At 42.4% G+C, this 14,089-nt stretch overlaps 1 protein-coding gene and 1 long non-coding RNA gene across 3 annotated transcripts in view; both read right to left on the reverse strand.

Annotated features, from left to right (window-relative positions):
- Positions 1–8,262, reverse strand: part of LOC117282784 — a 20,315-nt gene extending 12,053 nt beyond the window's left edge. For both annotated transcript variants that reach the window (XM_033753828.1, XM_033753827.1), the window contains exons 1-5: positions 8,194–8,262; positions 7,306–7,370; positions 4,479–4,646; positions 1,371–1,538; positions 648–815 (exon numbers count right to left, since the gene is read on the reverse strand). In XM_033753828.1, coding sequence (XP_033609719.1) covers positions 648–815; positions 1,371–1,538; positions 4,479–4,646; positions 7,306–7,308 — 507 coding nt within the window. In that variant the 5' untranslated portion in view covers positions 7,309–7,370; positions 8,194–8,262. The remainder of the gene's footprint in view (positions 1–647; positions 816–1,370; positions 1,539–4,478; positions 4,647–7,305; positions 7,371–8,193) is intronic.
- Positions 8,263–10,912: 2,650 nt separating this feature from the next.
- LOC117282785 lies at positions 10,913–11,841 on the reverse strand. The gene is made up of 2 exons (XR_004513655.1): positions 11,783–11,841; positions 10,913–10,959 (listed from the first exon to the last, which is right to left on the reverse strand). It is a non-coding gene; the product is annotated as an uncharacterized LOC117282785 (long non-coding RNA).
- Positions 11,842–14,089: the final 2,248 nt, after the last annotated feature.

The raw sequence follows: 14,089 nt of genomic DNA on the forward strand, positions 1-14,089 counted from the left end.
ACTCACCGCAACTAGCCTTTCCCCTTACCGGCGCGCGCCGCGCTACCTCACCGGTCAATCATCTCAGCAACCACGGTCCTTTTCAGGGCCAACAAATTGTTCCGAAGAAGTGGGTTGTCATAGGAGTAATGACAAAGACACACTCGTTGACAAGAGCCCCACAAGGGCAACAGACAACATGTGCCTATACTATGTCACACAGTCACAAATCTTTAGAGAATCATTAGTTATCCTGTTACAAATCCTCACCACAATGACAGCTCTACATTATTACACAGAGACAGACTGCACCGGAGACAGAAAACAATTAAATGATAAACTTCAGTATTTATACATCCTGGGAACCCTATCATGTAGCACCAAAGCACTGCTTAGTGAATTGGACAGACAAGAAAAATGTGAAGGATTGTTCCTGCTATGGAATTTACCACAAACAGTCAGTTTACATAAGATCTATTTTCATGCATATTAGATCTGTTTAATGAAAATGGGAGTGGTACATCACATACACTATTCAAGGTCAGGGGAAGGGGGGGACTTTCAAAATCTAGTCAGCAGCACAGTGGAGTTGTTTCATGTTCACAGAGAAGATAAGCAGCATTTCTGCACATTTGTGTCATCTGCCTAACACAGCACATGCAGCTCACCTCAGGTTCAGCCTTTATTTCCGGAAATGTTATTAGGACAGGATCCTTTTCCTCTTCTGCATCTGAGACTGCCTCAGATTTTACATTCATGGCCTGATTTGCATCATGAGGTGTTGGGTATGTCTCACCATATGGACCCACTGAAGCGTTCTCCATATTTGTAGAGTTCTGTAAGAACCATCACATCCTTCTCAGAAATGGATGCACAACACCACACATTAACCAGCATATGCTCTCCTTGCTATGGCTGTTCCTCATCATATTTAACTCATAAGAGCTGTTCTGTACAGATGCTTTTCTCTATAGCTATCATGATCACTAGAAAGTACTCGGTTCATAGCTCAGTGACCTTCCTGAGAAACTATCGGTCACTGCAGCAGTACAGAAAACATCTGCTTTTTTGGTTCCTAAAAACATAATAATGAAGAGCTCCACAACTTGGAACCTTCGTTCACCAAGCATAATTATATGATTAAGTCAAGGAGGATGAAATGGGCAGATCATGGATTCATATGGCTCAGGATAGGGACTTGTGACCAGTTTTTGCGAAAATGGGAGTGGTAGATCACATGCAACATTCAAGGTACTACAGTCAGGGGAAGGGCGGGGGGGACTTTCAAAATCTAGTCAGCAGCAGAGCGGAGTTGTTTCATGTTCACAGAGAAGACAAGCAGCATTTCTGCACATTTCTGTCATCTGCCTAACAGATCACATACAGCTCACCTCAGGTTCAGCCTTTATTTCCGCAAACGTTATTATGACAGGATCCTCTTCCTCTTCTGCATCTGAAACTGCCTCAGCCTTTACACTCATGGCCTGAGTTGCATCATGAGGTGTTGGGTATGTCTCACCATATGGACCCACTGAAGCGTTCTCCAATTTTGCTGAGTTCTGTAACAACCGTCACATCCTTCTCAGAAATGGATGCACAACACCACACATTAACCAGCATATGCTCCCTTGCTATGGCTGTTCCTCATCATATTTAACTCATAAGAGCTGTTCTGTATAGATGCTCTTCTCTACAGCTATCAGAGCACTAGAAAGTACTCGATTCATAGCTCAGTGACCTTCCTGAGAAACTATCGGTCACTGCAGCAGTACAGAAAATATCTGCTGTTTTGGTTCCCAAAAACATAATAATGAAGAGCTCCACAACTTGTAACCTTCGTTCACCAAGCATAATTATATGATTAAGTCAAGGAGGATGAAATGGGCAGATCATGGATTCATATGGCTCAGGATAGGGACTTGTGACAGGTTTTGCGAACATGTCAATAAACTTCCAGGTTCTATACATTGTTGGAAAATTCTTCAGTGGCCAAGCAACTGGTGGCTTCTCAAGGACTCACTCAGCTCCATGGAGTTAGTTATAATACCCAAGGGCTCATTACTGTGATTACACATGCTCATCATGGCTCTGTATCCTAAGGCAAACAAACTCTTCCAAATTATTTCTTTAAAATCTATCTTAATAGCATCTCTCCATTTGCACTTAGGTCTCCCAACTGGCCTGCTTCTCTCAGGTTTTCCGTGCAAAACTTTGTATGCATTTCTCACTGTTGCATGTGCACTACATGACTTACCCACATCACTCCCCTTGAACTCACTGCTCTCCTACATAATATCCCAAATTGTCATCACCCAAGTGTAAGAAACTACCCACATGGATTATGCAAACAAACAGAAGCGCGTCATAAACTATTTACTTCCTTTGGCCAAGAGAACTGAAATATAACAATAAAATTCTTATCTGTGCACACAAGCACAATCCTTTTGCTTATATCAGGAAACTTTTCTTCAGCTCTATACAGTTTTTCAACTGGAAAACACACGTTAAATTAATGTTACCCAGACTGGGCAAGGCATGCTTCGCATTAAGAAATATGAAGTTGGGCACTAATATTGAAACACTTAGGATGATATATTATGCATATTTTCAATCAGTCATGAGGTATGGGATAGTTTCCTGGGGTAATTCACCAGATGCTAAAAAGATTTTTCTCTTACAGAAGAGAACTGTTACAGTGATGATGGGATTGAAACAAAGAGATACATGCAGGCCGGTATTCAAAAAACTAAACATATTAACATTGGTCTCCCAATATATTGTGACGTGGATGGCGCAATGGGAAGTGGGAGTCACGTGAACTCTGCATTTCCTCAAGTGATGTCACATACCCCCACTCCTTCCACCAGTACACAATGCTCAGTAACCCCCCCGCGGTGACGTTGCAAAGGAGCGGCTGCGCCAGGCAACCATTGCCACGGTGACATAACAAGGGATGCCGCAGTTGCCACACCACAGTAAACTCTCGATAGCGTTGCCAGCAACACCTGTAAACATGGCGACTAGGCAACAAGGAAGCTAGGCGTTTTTCCATTGTCTGGCTGGGGGTTTATCAGAGAACTACACTGCCTAAGGAATCATTTAAAATGTAGCAGCTGCCGAAGTCAGTTGGAATATAGCAGCAGTCGCGGAAAGAACCGGACGCGTGGTTAGAAGATTTTATAGTGCGCAGTAACTGAGATGTCAGCCAGTGAAGACTTATAAGACAGTTATATTGGGAGTGTGTAATTCACAGAGACTTGTATAGCTCCCGCATTATAAATACGTGAAGACTACTGAAGAGATTATTGTGTAGGGTTGTAAAGTGTGTAAACTTGTAACATTGTTATAAGTATTTGTAGTTACGATTTGTAGATTGTTAAATAAACCAATTAACAATCCGAACGGTGTCTTCAGTAGCAGAACACGTTACAATATATTATCTTTGATGATTTTTATGATAAGTAATCTTGAGTATTTTATTTTTAATGATGCAATCCATAATAAGACCACAAGACGTAGAGGGAATCTACATGTATCACAGTCACATTTAGCAGTAAGGCAAAAAGGAGTCTATTATATGTGTGTTAAAATTTTCAACAGTTTGCCTCTCTATGTAAGAGATTTTGTACAAGACAGGAAACTTTTCCTAGGAAAACTAAAAGAAGTATTAATCAATAATTCCTTTTATTCAGTTGATGAATCTTTGCTTTACTGTAAGGATTTACATCTAAATATGTGACAACTATAGTTCTTCATTGCATGCATATGTATATATGAGTAGGAAGGAGAATTATTATGTATTGCTAATTATCTTGTTGGTGTAATTGTATGTGTAACATTGTATGAGTATCTATTTACTTAAGGTATTCAGTTTAGATTTTAACTATGGTCGAATTGATGTCTTTGCAATTTTATCTGTGATCGTCTTGTGACTGTTGTTTGACGAGTTTTATATTCAGTGCCAGTTGCACTTTTATGAATACTCTGAAACGCTGATGTGTGTGTATGTATGTATGTATGCATGTACAGTACAATTCTTGCCACTCTTGTTGCAAGAGAATACAGAATCTTTTGTAACCTTGAAACTTCTTTATCACATGATAAATATCATGTGGGGTTCACTGGAATTTGCTTACAAGAGTCCTAGTAACTTAAATTCCTGGTTCTAAGAAGTGTACCAGTAACTAACCGCGAACAGTTCCGTGACTCCCTAAAGATTTTTCCTGCTATAGAATTTCTCTCAAATACAGTTCAGTTTACACAAAATTTAATTTCATCTATTTCAGAACTGCTTAAAAGGAAATGGTACAGCACAAGCAGCATACATTCAACAAACTACAAGTGTCTAGAGACACTTCAGAAAAAGGTCTTCAAAGGAGAGTCAGCAGCATAGTGGAGTTGTTCCATGCGCACAGAGATGGAGATGAGAAAGACAACTGGAATTCCTGCCTGTCTGTGATATCTGCCTAACAGTGGACATACAGAAACATACACCTCACCTCAGGTTCAGCCTTTACTTCCTGAACTGTTATTTGCACAGGATCCGCTTCCTCTTGTGAGTCTGAGACTTCCTCGGCTTTTATGTTCATGGCCTGGTTTGCATCATGACTTGCTGGGTATGTCTCACCATGTGGACCCACTAAAACCTTCTCTGAATTTGTACAGTTCTGTAAAGGCATCACATCTTCTATCAGTCATGCATGCACAACACCCTACATAACACAATACATGCTCTCCTTGCTGTAGCTGTTTTTCATTACATCTAACCCATAACAGCTGCTCTGTACAGATTTCTTCTCTGCAGACTTCATAATCTTAGCAACTAGTAAGTTCATCACGCAGGGACTTTCCTGAGAAACCTGTGGTCCCTGTGGAAGTACAGACAATACGTATCTGCTCTTTATGGAACCTAAGCTCTCATTACTGTGTTCACAGTTGCCCATCATGACTTTGCATCCTGACACAAACAAACCTGTGGGAGCTGCCCACATTCAAACAAGCATGACAATGCAAGCTTCATTGCTTAGCAACGACGAGTATACAGGAGTTGCTAGGCAAAGCCTACGACAATACTGACAGTGATATGTTTTCTATATGTCTAACTCTAGGCTACATAAGAAGATATACTGAGTTACAGAGACAGTGAGTGCCCGTGTGGAGGCGGGGTCGAATACCTCCACCGTGACCCTGCGAGTCGTAGGAGGCGACGAAAAGGGAAGTCTCAAATCTGAGACAGTAAAATATGGTCGCGAGTCCCAAGGGACTCGGACCTGAGAAAGACCGCGCTGGTAAGGGCCAGCAGCGTATGCAAAAGGCAGACCCGTCCTCTCGTCAGAGAGGGCGCCCCACAAAAAGAAGACCGTATTTGTCAAACAGTAATAATTAATATCTGGTCATGAGCCCTAGATGGGGCTCGACACCAAGACTTACTGACTGACTGAATGACCGTCAGTCGCAATATGACTTCGACTTGGACTTCGACTTCGGACAGCAGCTTTTCAGCACGGCTACAGAAGCAGTCTACAGTGTTAGAAGCAGCTACAAAAGTAGAAGCAATACAGGAAAATCTCAGTCAGGCGTCCACAGTTTTAAGCAGCACTANCGACATACCACATTGGTGAACCGACGTGATTGGAAGCACGTGTGGTGAAGATCATCGACTCCCACATTGGTTCATCCTGGCGCAGCATGGACACCGCAGACAACTCGCAAGCAGCAGCATCACTTCTCGCAAGGGGAGAGGAGTGATGTGGGAACATCCCACATATTATCACGCATTTCTGCAACGCTCGCTATTCAGCTCACTTTTCACCATCACGCGCGCTAACCAATCACATTGCTTCAAACGTTCGCATTTATACAGTGCTTGCGGCTAGCCCGCATCTACATCTTTACGCGCGCTAGCAAATCAGCGCTCAGCAAATTTTTGCTCCGCCATCAAGCACTGGATAAAAGGAGTAGCTCCGACCTGGCATCTTCAGTGTACGATCAATCTTCACTCAAGCAACATCCACCAGCACACTTCGTCGCCAGCGCTCTGTCTTTGGGAGTCTTCAGCTCTGCGCTGCGCCAGGAATGGCCGCCTCGCCACTCCGCTGGCATGCCCACTCACTGGGCTGCCTCAGCTAGCCGGCGGTCATGTCCGACTCACTGGGCGTCTGGTGTAGCCACCGCTTCATCACTCCTACGACCACGCTCAGCAACATTAGTCAACACACTGCAGCTTCCGCCTCTCCACTCCAGCGCTCGGTCTTCAGAATCTTCCGCTCTGCGCTGCACCAAGAATGGCTGCCTCGGCTGTCCGGCGGTCTCACACCCGATTCACTGGGCAACTCGGCTGCCTCGGACTCACCAGCGGTCATGCCCGACGCACTGGGCAACTGGCATAGCTACCACCTCACCACTCCAGCAACCGCACTGCGCAAGCAAACCTTTTCCTAATCAATTCAACAGCTAAGCAACCATCTCTGTGGGGGGGTGATGTGGGAGCTGCCCACATTCAAACAAGCGTGAAAACGCAAGCTTCATTGCTTAGCAACGATGAGTAAACAGCAGTTGCTAGGCAAAGCCTACAACAATACTGACAGTGACATGTTTTCTATATGTCCAACTCTAGGCTACATAAGAAGATACATTAAGTCACAGAGACAGTGGGAAGTCTCAAATCTGAGACAGTAAAATATTGTCGCGAGTCCGAACGGACTCGGACCCGAGAATGACTGCACTGGCAAGGGCCAGCAGCATATACAAAAGGCAGACCCGTCCTCTCGTCAGTGAGGGCGCCCCACAAAAACAAGACCGTAGATGCCAAACAGTAATAAATAGCTGGTCATGAGCCCTAGATGGGGCTCGACACCAAGATTTACTGGCTGACTGACCGTCAGTCGCAATGTGACTTGGACTTGGACAGAGACAGTTCACTATTATTATTATCCGTCTGTGTATACTGTGCAGCTGCAATAAATCCTATAGGACAGTTCAACTAGTGGTTGTCTCTTCATATGACATACCACAAACCCATTCCAAAACCCCCATAATTGTACCTGTAACATCCATCTCCACAATTGTCTCATTCTCTAAGGCCTTCTGTCAAAATCTTTGCATGCATTTCTCATTTCTCACATGTGCCACATGACACCCATATCACTCTCCTTGAACTGAACTCTCTCCCACATAATAATACAAAGTGTTGTAATATGAAGAACAAAATAAACTCTCCAGTTTGATTATAAAACTAACACAACTTTGGCATAAAAAGTTTAGTTTCTTAAGATATGAGAATTGAACGATGACAATAAAATTCTTGTCAGTGTACACATCACTCACCATCCTTTCTGTCACAGCTGGAAATGTTTGCTCAGCTCCCTGTAGCAGAATTCACAGAATTCCTGCTGCAAGAGAATGCAGAATCTTTCATAACCTTGAAACTTTATTTGATCACACATGATACTTTGTGGGTGGCAAATGAATTGATTTACAAGAATCCTTGTGATATAGCATTATATTTCTAACAAGTGCACCAGTACCTAGCTCTGAATATTTCCCCAGGTCTGTAAGGGAACATACTAATTATTGTGAAAGGCACAATATAGCACTGTGGTCGCGGTGCAAGGGCCAGGAACGTATACATTCTTCAATTATTGTGAACAAAAGCACACTGACGTGGACTTCTTTTCTCTCACAGCAGAGGCTGGCAGAGATTATGAAGCTTAGTGTCTTATTACACGTTGTGTAGTGTAACAGATTGTTGCCCAGTTGGGAAGGCAATTAGTTCACCCATTTTGCGTGAACCTCTTGCTTCCGAAATGTCGGTAGCAGGCTACCAGACTGCACGGTGTTAGATTCAAGAAACAGCAACCTCCTCTACAAATTTACATCGCCGACCCGCAAAAATGTATTTCTACGCCCTGCATCCATACCGAGCCATACCACAGCCCATCAGCTCTCACGACTTCCTTTATAAGTTGGATCTGTATGTGTAACAGGCGAGAAAGGGCATAAAACAGTAAAAATGTGCATTCTACTAGTAACATCACCCTCAGAGCGTTCATTCTACTAGTAACATCACCCTCAAAGCGGGCGATGCGAAGTTTAGCAGAAACTAAACTAGAACTTGCAACAGCGGAATAATATCACGAATACCATAATTTGTCAAAATATGAGGAAACTGAAATTCTATTGAATAATCCTAATGATTCCCTAAAGAATACTCACAACTTACACACAAGGATCTGCGGCACTAGACCAAGGGAATGCAATTCAATGCAACCGTGACTACTGCCTCTCTGAATGTCGGAAGAAACTTCATGCAGGTCTCGACCAATCAGAGAGCCTAACCACGCCAATTTGAATTGGTAAGTAATTGCAAATTGGTAAGTATGAATTTTGATTTGATGTGGTTGCGAAACGAAAGTAGACATTTGCAAACGAAATTACAGCTCTGTGTTGAACATATTTGTGTATATGAGTATTATGCTTATTACCACAAATGGAATTAGAAACATATAGAATTCTTTCAGGCCTAAAATTTTTGAGGTTATCGTGAACTGTCATCTAAATGATATTTTTTATGATCTGCAACTTTCGGTGTATCCCAGAGATTGTCTGTTGAATGTGAAAGAGTTCTAAGAGTACCGTGATGGTGTTATAATTTTTGTATTGCTTCTTGCAGTATAAACACGAAAACCAAAACTTGTGCTGCTGCTGGGTGCTTGTCATCCAGAAAGCAAGGCGTGAGATTCTTCAGTTCTCCAAGGGATCCAGCACGGTAGGTCTGTTTCAATTCAGGTGTAATTACATTATGTGTTGCTTAATCCAATGAATAAATTAAGTTTAGTGTATGTCAGTGTTCAGTTTATTCATCATAACCCAAAATTTTAAAATGTGTACCAAATTTGTAATGTTTACTGAAGAATTATTTCTAGGGTTTGAGACTATTTGTTCTACTTTTACGGGGCTGCGGTATGGGCAGGAAAAGTTGGAATATCCTGCACTATTGATTCTGCTACAGGGCTACACCTGAACAGAATGGCAGTTCCATATGGCTCAGATTCTGCTTCACACTCATGCCCACAATCTCCTGGTCCCTTCATTACATACACCTTCGTTGGATCCTTTTCCCTCACTTATAACTTTCACCCCTCACAGCAAGACAGTGGTGCACTCGACTGTAACACCTATTCCTATACATGCAGACAGTCCTTGCACTTCCTCTCAGATGTCTGCAGTCCAACCACCACCAACAGTAGCCAACACCTTTGCAGCAAAGAAACCTCTCTTCCCCTAAGCTCAGTAAACACAAATTCTTCTGATGGAGAACTCGGGCATATCAGTTGTCAAAGTTCTTCCTCAAAGCCTAGAGCAAAGCATTCTCTGCTAAAAAAAAAACTTAATTTGGCTTCACTTTCAGAGTTGTCACCGAGAGAAAGGAAATTATATGAACATATTCAGAATACAGAGAGTGCGCTTTGTAAACTCAAAAAGAAATATAAGGGAAAGAAGCTGGAAAAGCTCTGTGATGTGGACAGTGATCCACTGATGCAGAGTCTTTCATCTTCTTTGTGTTTAGGAGCTGCAAGATTTTTGGCAGCAATGTTTCGGAATATTAGACAGAAGCCTAAGGGCAGGTGGTGGAATTTTGATGAAAAAATGTTGGCTCTGTCTCTCCTTAAACGTAGCCCTAAATCCTATATCCTTCTTCGTTCACTGCTCCCCCTCCCATCCAGACAGTCCTTGCAGTCTGTCCTGAATACTGTTCCATTTAGGACAGGCATCAATGCTCATGTGTTTCATGCACTCCAACAGTCTCTGCAGAAAATGTCTGGTNTAATTTAAATACGGGTATACGGTACCTAAGACGGACGGTTCCCAGTACAATATTTCTACAGTTAACAGACCGTGGTCACACACCCTTACGAAATAGAAAAAATATGTTTGTCAAAAATAAAAACACAGTTATGTTAACAGTGAGTCAAGATACATATTGTGACATATGGGCCGTTTCTAGGAACCGGATAGGTAAAAACTGTCTAAAAATCTGAAATAGCAACGAACAAGCGTGAGTCCATTGCTAGGCAACGGGTCTCTAAACACATCCCAGCAACACACTAGCACGCAACAATATGACGTCTACTGCTAGGCAACCGAGCGGTAAACAAGCTTCATCAATATAGGGCGTGTTTTCTGTGTGGTCCTTGCGGAGTCTCCACGGTGACCTAGCGAGTCGTAGGAGGCGACGAAAAGGGAAGTCTCAAATCTGAGACAGTAAAATATTGTCGCGAGTCCGAACGGACTCGGACCCGAGAATGACTGCACTGGCAAGGGCCAGCAGCATATACAAAAGGCAGACCCGTCCTCTCGTCAGTGAGGGCGCCCCACAAAAACAAGACCGTAGATGCCAAACAGTAATAAATAGCTGGTCATGAGCCCTAGATGGGGCTCGACACCAAGATTTACTGGCTGACTGACCGTCAGTCGCAATGTGACTTGGACTTGGACAGAGACAGTTCACTATTATTATTATCCGTCTGTGTATACTGTGCAGCTGCAATAAATCCTATAGGACAGTTCAACTAGTGGTTGTCTCTTCATATGACATACCACAAACCCATTCCAAAACCCCCATAATTGTACCTGTAACATCAATCTCCACAATTGTCTCATTCTCTAAGGCCTTCTGTCAAAATCTTTGCATGCATTTCTCATTTCTCACATGTGCCACATGACACCCATATCACTCTCCTTGAACTGAACTCTCTCCCACATAATAATACAAAGTGTTGTAATATGAAGAACAAAATAAACTCTCCAGTTTGATTATAAAACTAACACAACTTTGGCATAAAAAGTTTAGTTTCTTAAGATATGAGAATTGAACGATGACAATAAAATTCTTGTCAGTGTACACATCACTCACCATCCTTTCTGTCACAGCTGGAAATGTTTGCTCAGCTCCCTGTAGCAGAATTCACAGAATTCCTGCTGCAAGAGAATGCAGAATCTTTCATAACCTTGAAACTTTATTTGATCACACATGATACTTTGTGGGTGGCAAATGAATTGATTTACAAGAATCCTTGTGATATAGCATTATATTTCTAACAAGTGCACCAGTACCTAGCTCTGAATATTTCCCCAGGTCTGTAAGGGAACATACTAATTATTGTGAAAGGCACAATATAGCACTGTGGTCGCGGTGCAAGGGCCAGGAACGTATACATTCTTCAATTATTGTGAACAAAAGCACACTGACGTGGACTTCTTTTCTCTCACAGCAGAGGCTGGCAGAGATTATGAAGCTTAGTGTCTTATTACACGTTGTGTAGTGTAACAGATTGTTGCCCAGTTGGGAAGGCAATTAGTTCACCCATTTTGCGTGAACCTCTTGCTTCCGAAATGTCGGTAGCAGGCTACCAGACTGCACGGTGTTAGATTCAAGAAACAGCAACCTCCTCTACAAATTTACATCGCCGACCCGCAAAAATGTATTTCTACGCCCTGCATCCATACCGAGCCATACCACAGCCCATCAGCTCTCACGACTTCCTTTATAAGTTGGATCTGTATGTGTAACAGGCGAGAAAGGGCATAAAACAGTAAAAATGTGCATTCTACTAGTAACATCACCCTCAGAGCGTTCATTCTACTAGTAACATCACCCTCAAAGCGGGCGATGCGAAGTTTAGCAGAAACTAAACTAGAACTTGCAACAGCGGAATAATATCACGAATACCATAATTTGTCAAAATATGAGGAAACTGAAATTCTATTGAATAATCCTAATGATTCCCTAAAGAATACTCACAACTTACACACAAGGATCTGCGGCACTAGACCAATGGTATGCAATTCAATGCAACCGTGACTACTGCCTCTTTGCATATCGGACGAAACTTCATGCAGGTCTCGACCAATCAGAGAGCCTAACCACGCCAATTTGAATTGGTAAGTAATTGCAAATTGGTAAGTATGAATTTTGATTTGATGTGGTTGCGAAACGAAAGTAGACATTTGCAAACGAAATTACAGCTCTGTGTTGAACATATTTGTGTATATGAGTATTATGCTTATTACCACAAATGGAATTAGAAACATATAGAATTCTTTCAGGCCTAAAATTTTTGAGGTTATCGTGAACTGTCATCTAAATGATATTTTTTATGATCTGCAACTTTCGGTGTATCCCAGAGATTGTCTGTTGAATGTGAAAGAGTTCTAAGAGTACCGTGATGGTGTTATAATTTTTGTATTGCTTCTTGCAGTATAAACACGAAAACCAAAACTTGTGCTGCTGCTGGGTGCTTGTCATCCAGCAAGCAAGGCGTGAGATTCTTCAGTTCTCCAAGGGATCCAGCACGGTAGGTCTGTTTCAATTCAGGTGTAATTACATTATGTGTTGCTTAATCCAATGAATAAATTAAGTTTAGTGTATGTCAGTGTTCAGTTTATTCATCATAACCCAAAATTTTAAAATGTGTACCAAATTTGTAATGTTTACTGAAGAATTATTTCTAGGGTTTGAGACTATTTGTTCTACTTTTACGGGGCTGCGGTATGGGCAGGAAAAGTTGGAATATCCTGCACTATTGATTCTGCTACAGGGCTACACCTGAACAGAATGGCAGTTCCATATGGCTCAGATTCTGCTTCACACTCATGCCCACAATCTCCTGGTCCCTTCATTACATACACCTTCGTTGGATCCTTTTCCCTCACTTATAACTTTCACCCCTCACAGCAAGACAGTGGTGCACTCGACTGTAACACCTATTCCTATACATGCAGACAGTCCTTGCACTTCCTCTCAGATGTCTGCAGTCCAACCACCACCAACAGTAGCCAACACCTTTGCAGCAAAAGAAACCTCTCTTCCCCTAAGCTCAGTAAACACAAATTCTTCTGATGGAGAACTCGGGCATATCAGGTGTCAAATTTCTTCCTCAAAGCCTAGAGCAAAGCATTCTCTGCTAAAAAAAAAACTTAATTTGGCTTCACTTTCAGAGTTGTCACCGAGAGAAAGGAAATTATATGAACATATTCAGAATACAGAGAGTGCGCTTTGTAAACTCAAAAAGAAATATAAGGGAAAGAAGCTGGAAAAGCTCTGTGATGTGGACAGTGATCCACTGATGCAGAGTCTTTCATCTTCTTTGTGTTTAGGAGCTGCAAGATTTTTGGCAGCAATGTTTCGGAATATTAGACAGAAGCCTAAGGGCAGGTGGTGGAATTTTGATGAAAAAATGTTGGCTCTGTCTCTCCTTAAACGTAGCCCTAAATCCTATATCCTTCTTCGTTCACTGCTCCCCCTCCCATCCAGACAATCCTTGTAGTCTGTGCTGAATACTGTTCCATTTAGGACAGGCATCAATGCTCATGTGTTTCATGCACTCCAACAGTCTCTGCAGAAAATGTCTGGTAGAAAGCGCTACTGTTCTCTTATGTTTGATGAAATGTCAATCAGGGAGAACTTGCATTTCAATCAGAAGTTTGATTGCATTGAGGGTTTTGAGGATTGTGGAAGCCAGGGCAGGACATGCAATATTGCAAATCATGCCCTAGTTTTCATGATCCATGGGCTACGTGGAAAGTGGAAGCTACCAGTAGCTTACTACTTTACTCATGGAAGAACTAAAGCAGAGATGACTGTGCAATACTTGAAGGAGGTTCTTGATGCCTGTCAGAATGCTGGACTGAAGGTGGTTGCCACTGTGTGTGACATGGGGGCCAACAATGTAAAGGCCTTGAAACTGTTGGGTGCTTCTAAAAGAAAACCACTCTTCAGATTTCATAATCAAGAAATTACAACAGTATATGATCCTCCCCACCTCCTGAAGTGCACCCGAAACCTATTCCGGAAGTATGATGTGCAGTTTAAGTCTGAGCATCTGTGCAACCAACTTCCTGTTGTTGCTAAGTGGGATCACATATTGAAACTGTATGAACTTGACAAACCCAAACTGCTTCGTCAGTTGATCAAGCTGACAGACACCCACCTGAGCCCCAGCGCACAGAGCGCCATGAAAGTCAACATGGTTGCTCAAGTTTTGAGCCATAGTGTTGCATCAAGCCTCTATGCTCTAGTGGGTACAGGTAAAAACCACTGCACTGTATG

This window comes from Cryptotermes secundus, unplaced genomic scaffold, assembly GCF_002891405.2.
Source record: "Cryptotermes secundus unplaced genomic scaffold, Csec_1.0 scaffold1005, whole genome shotgun sequence".
Lineage (NCBI taxonomy): Eukaryota > Metazoa > Arthropoda > Insecta > Blattodea > Kalotermitidae > Cryptotermes > Cryptotermes secundus.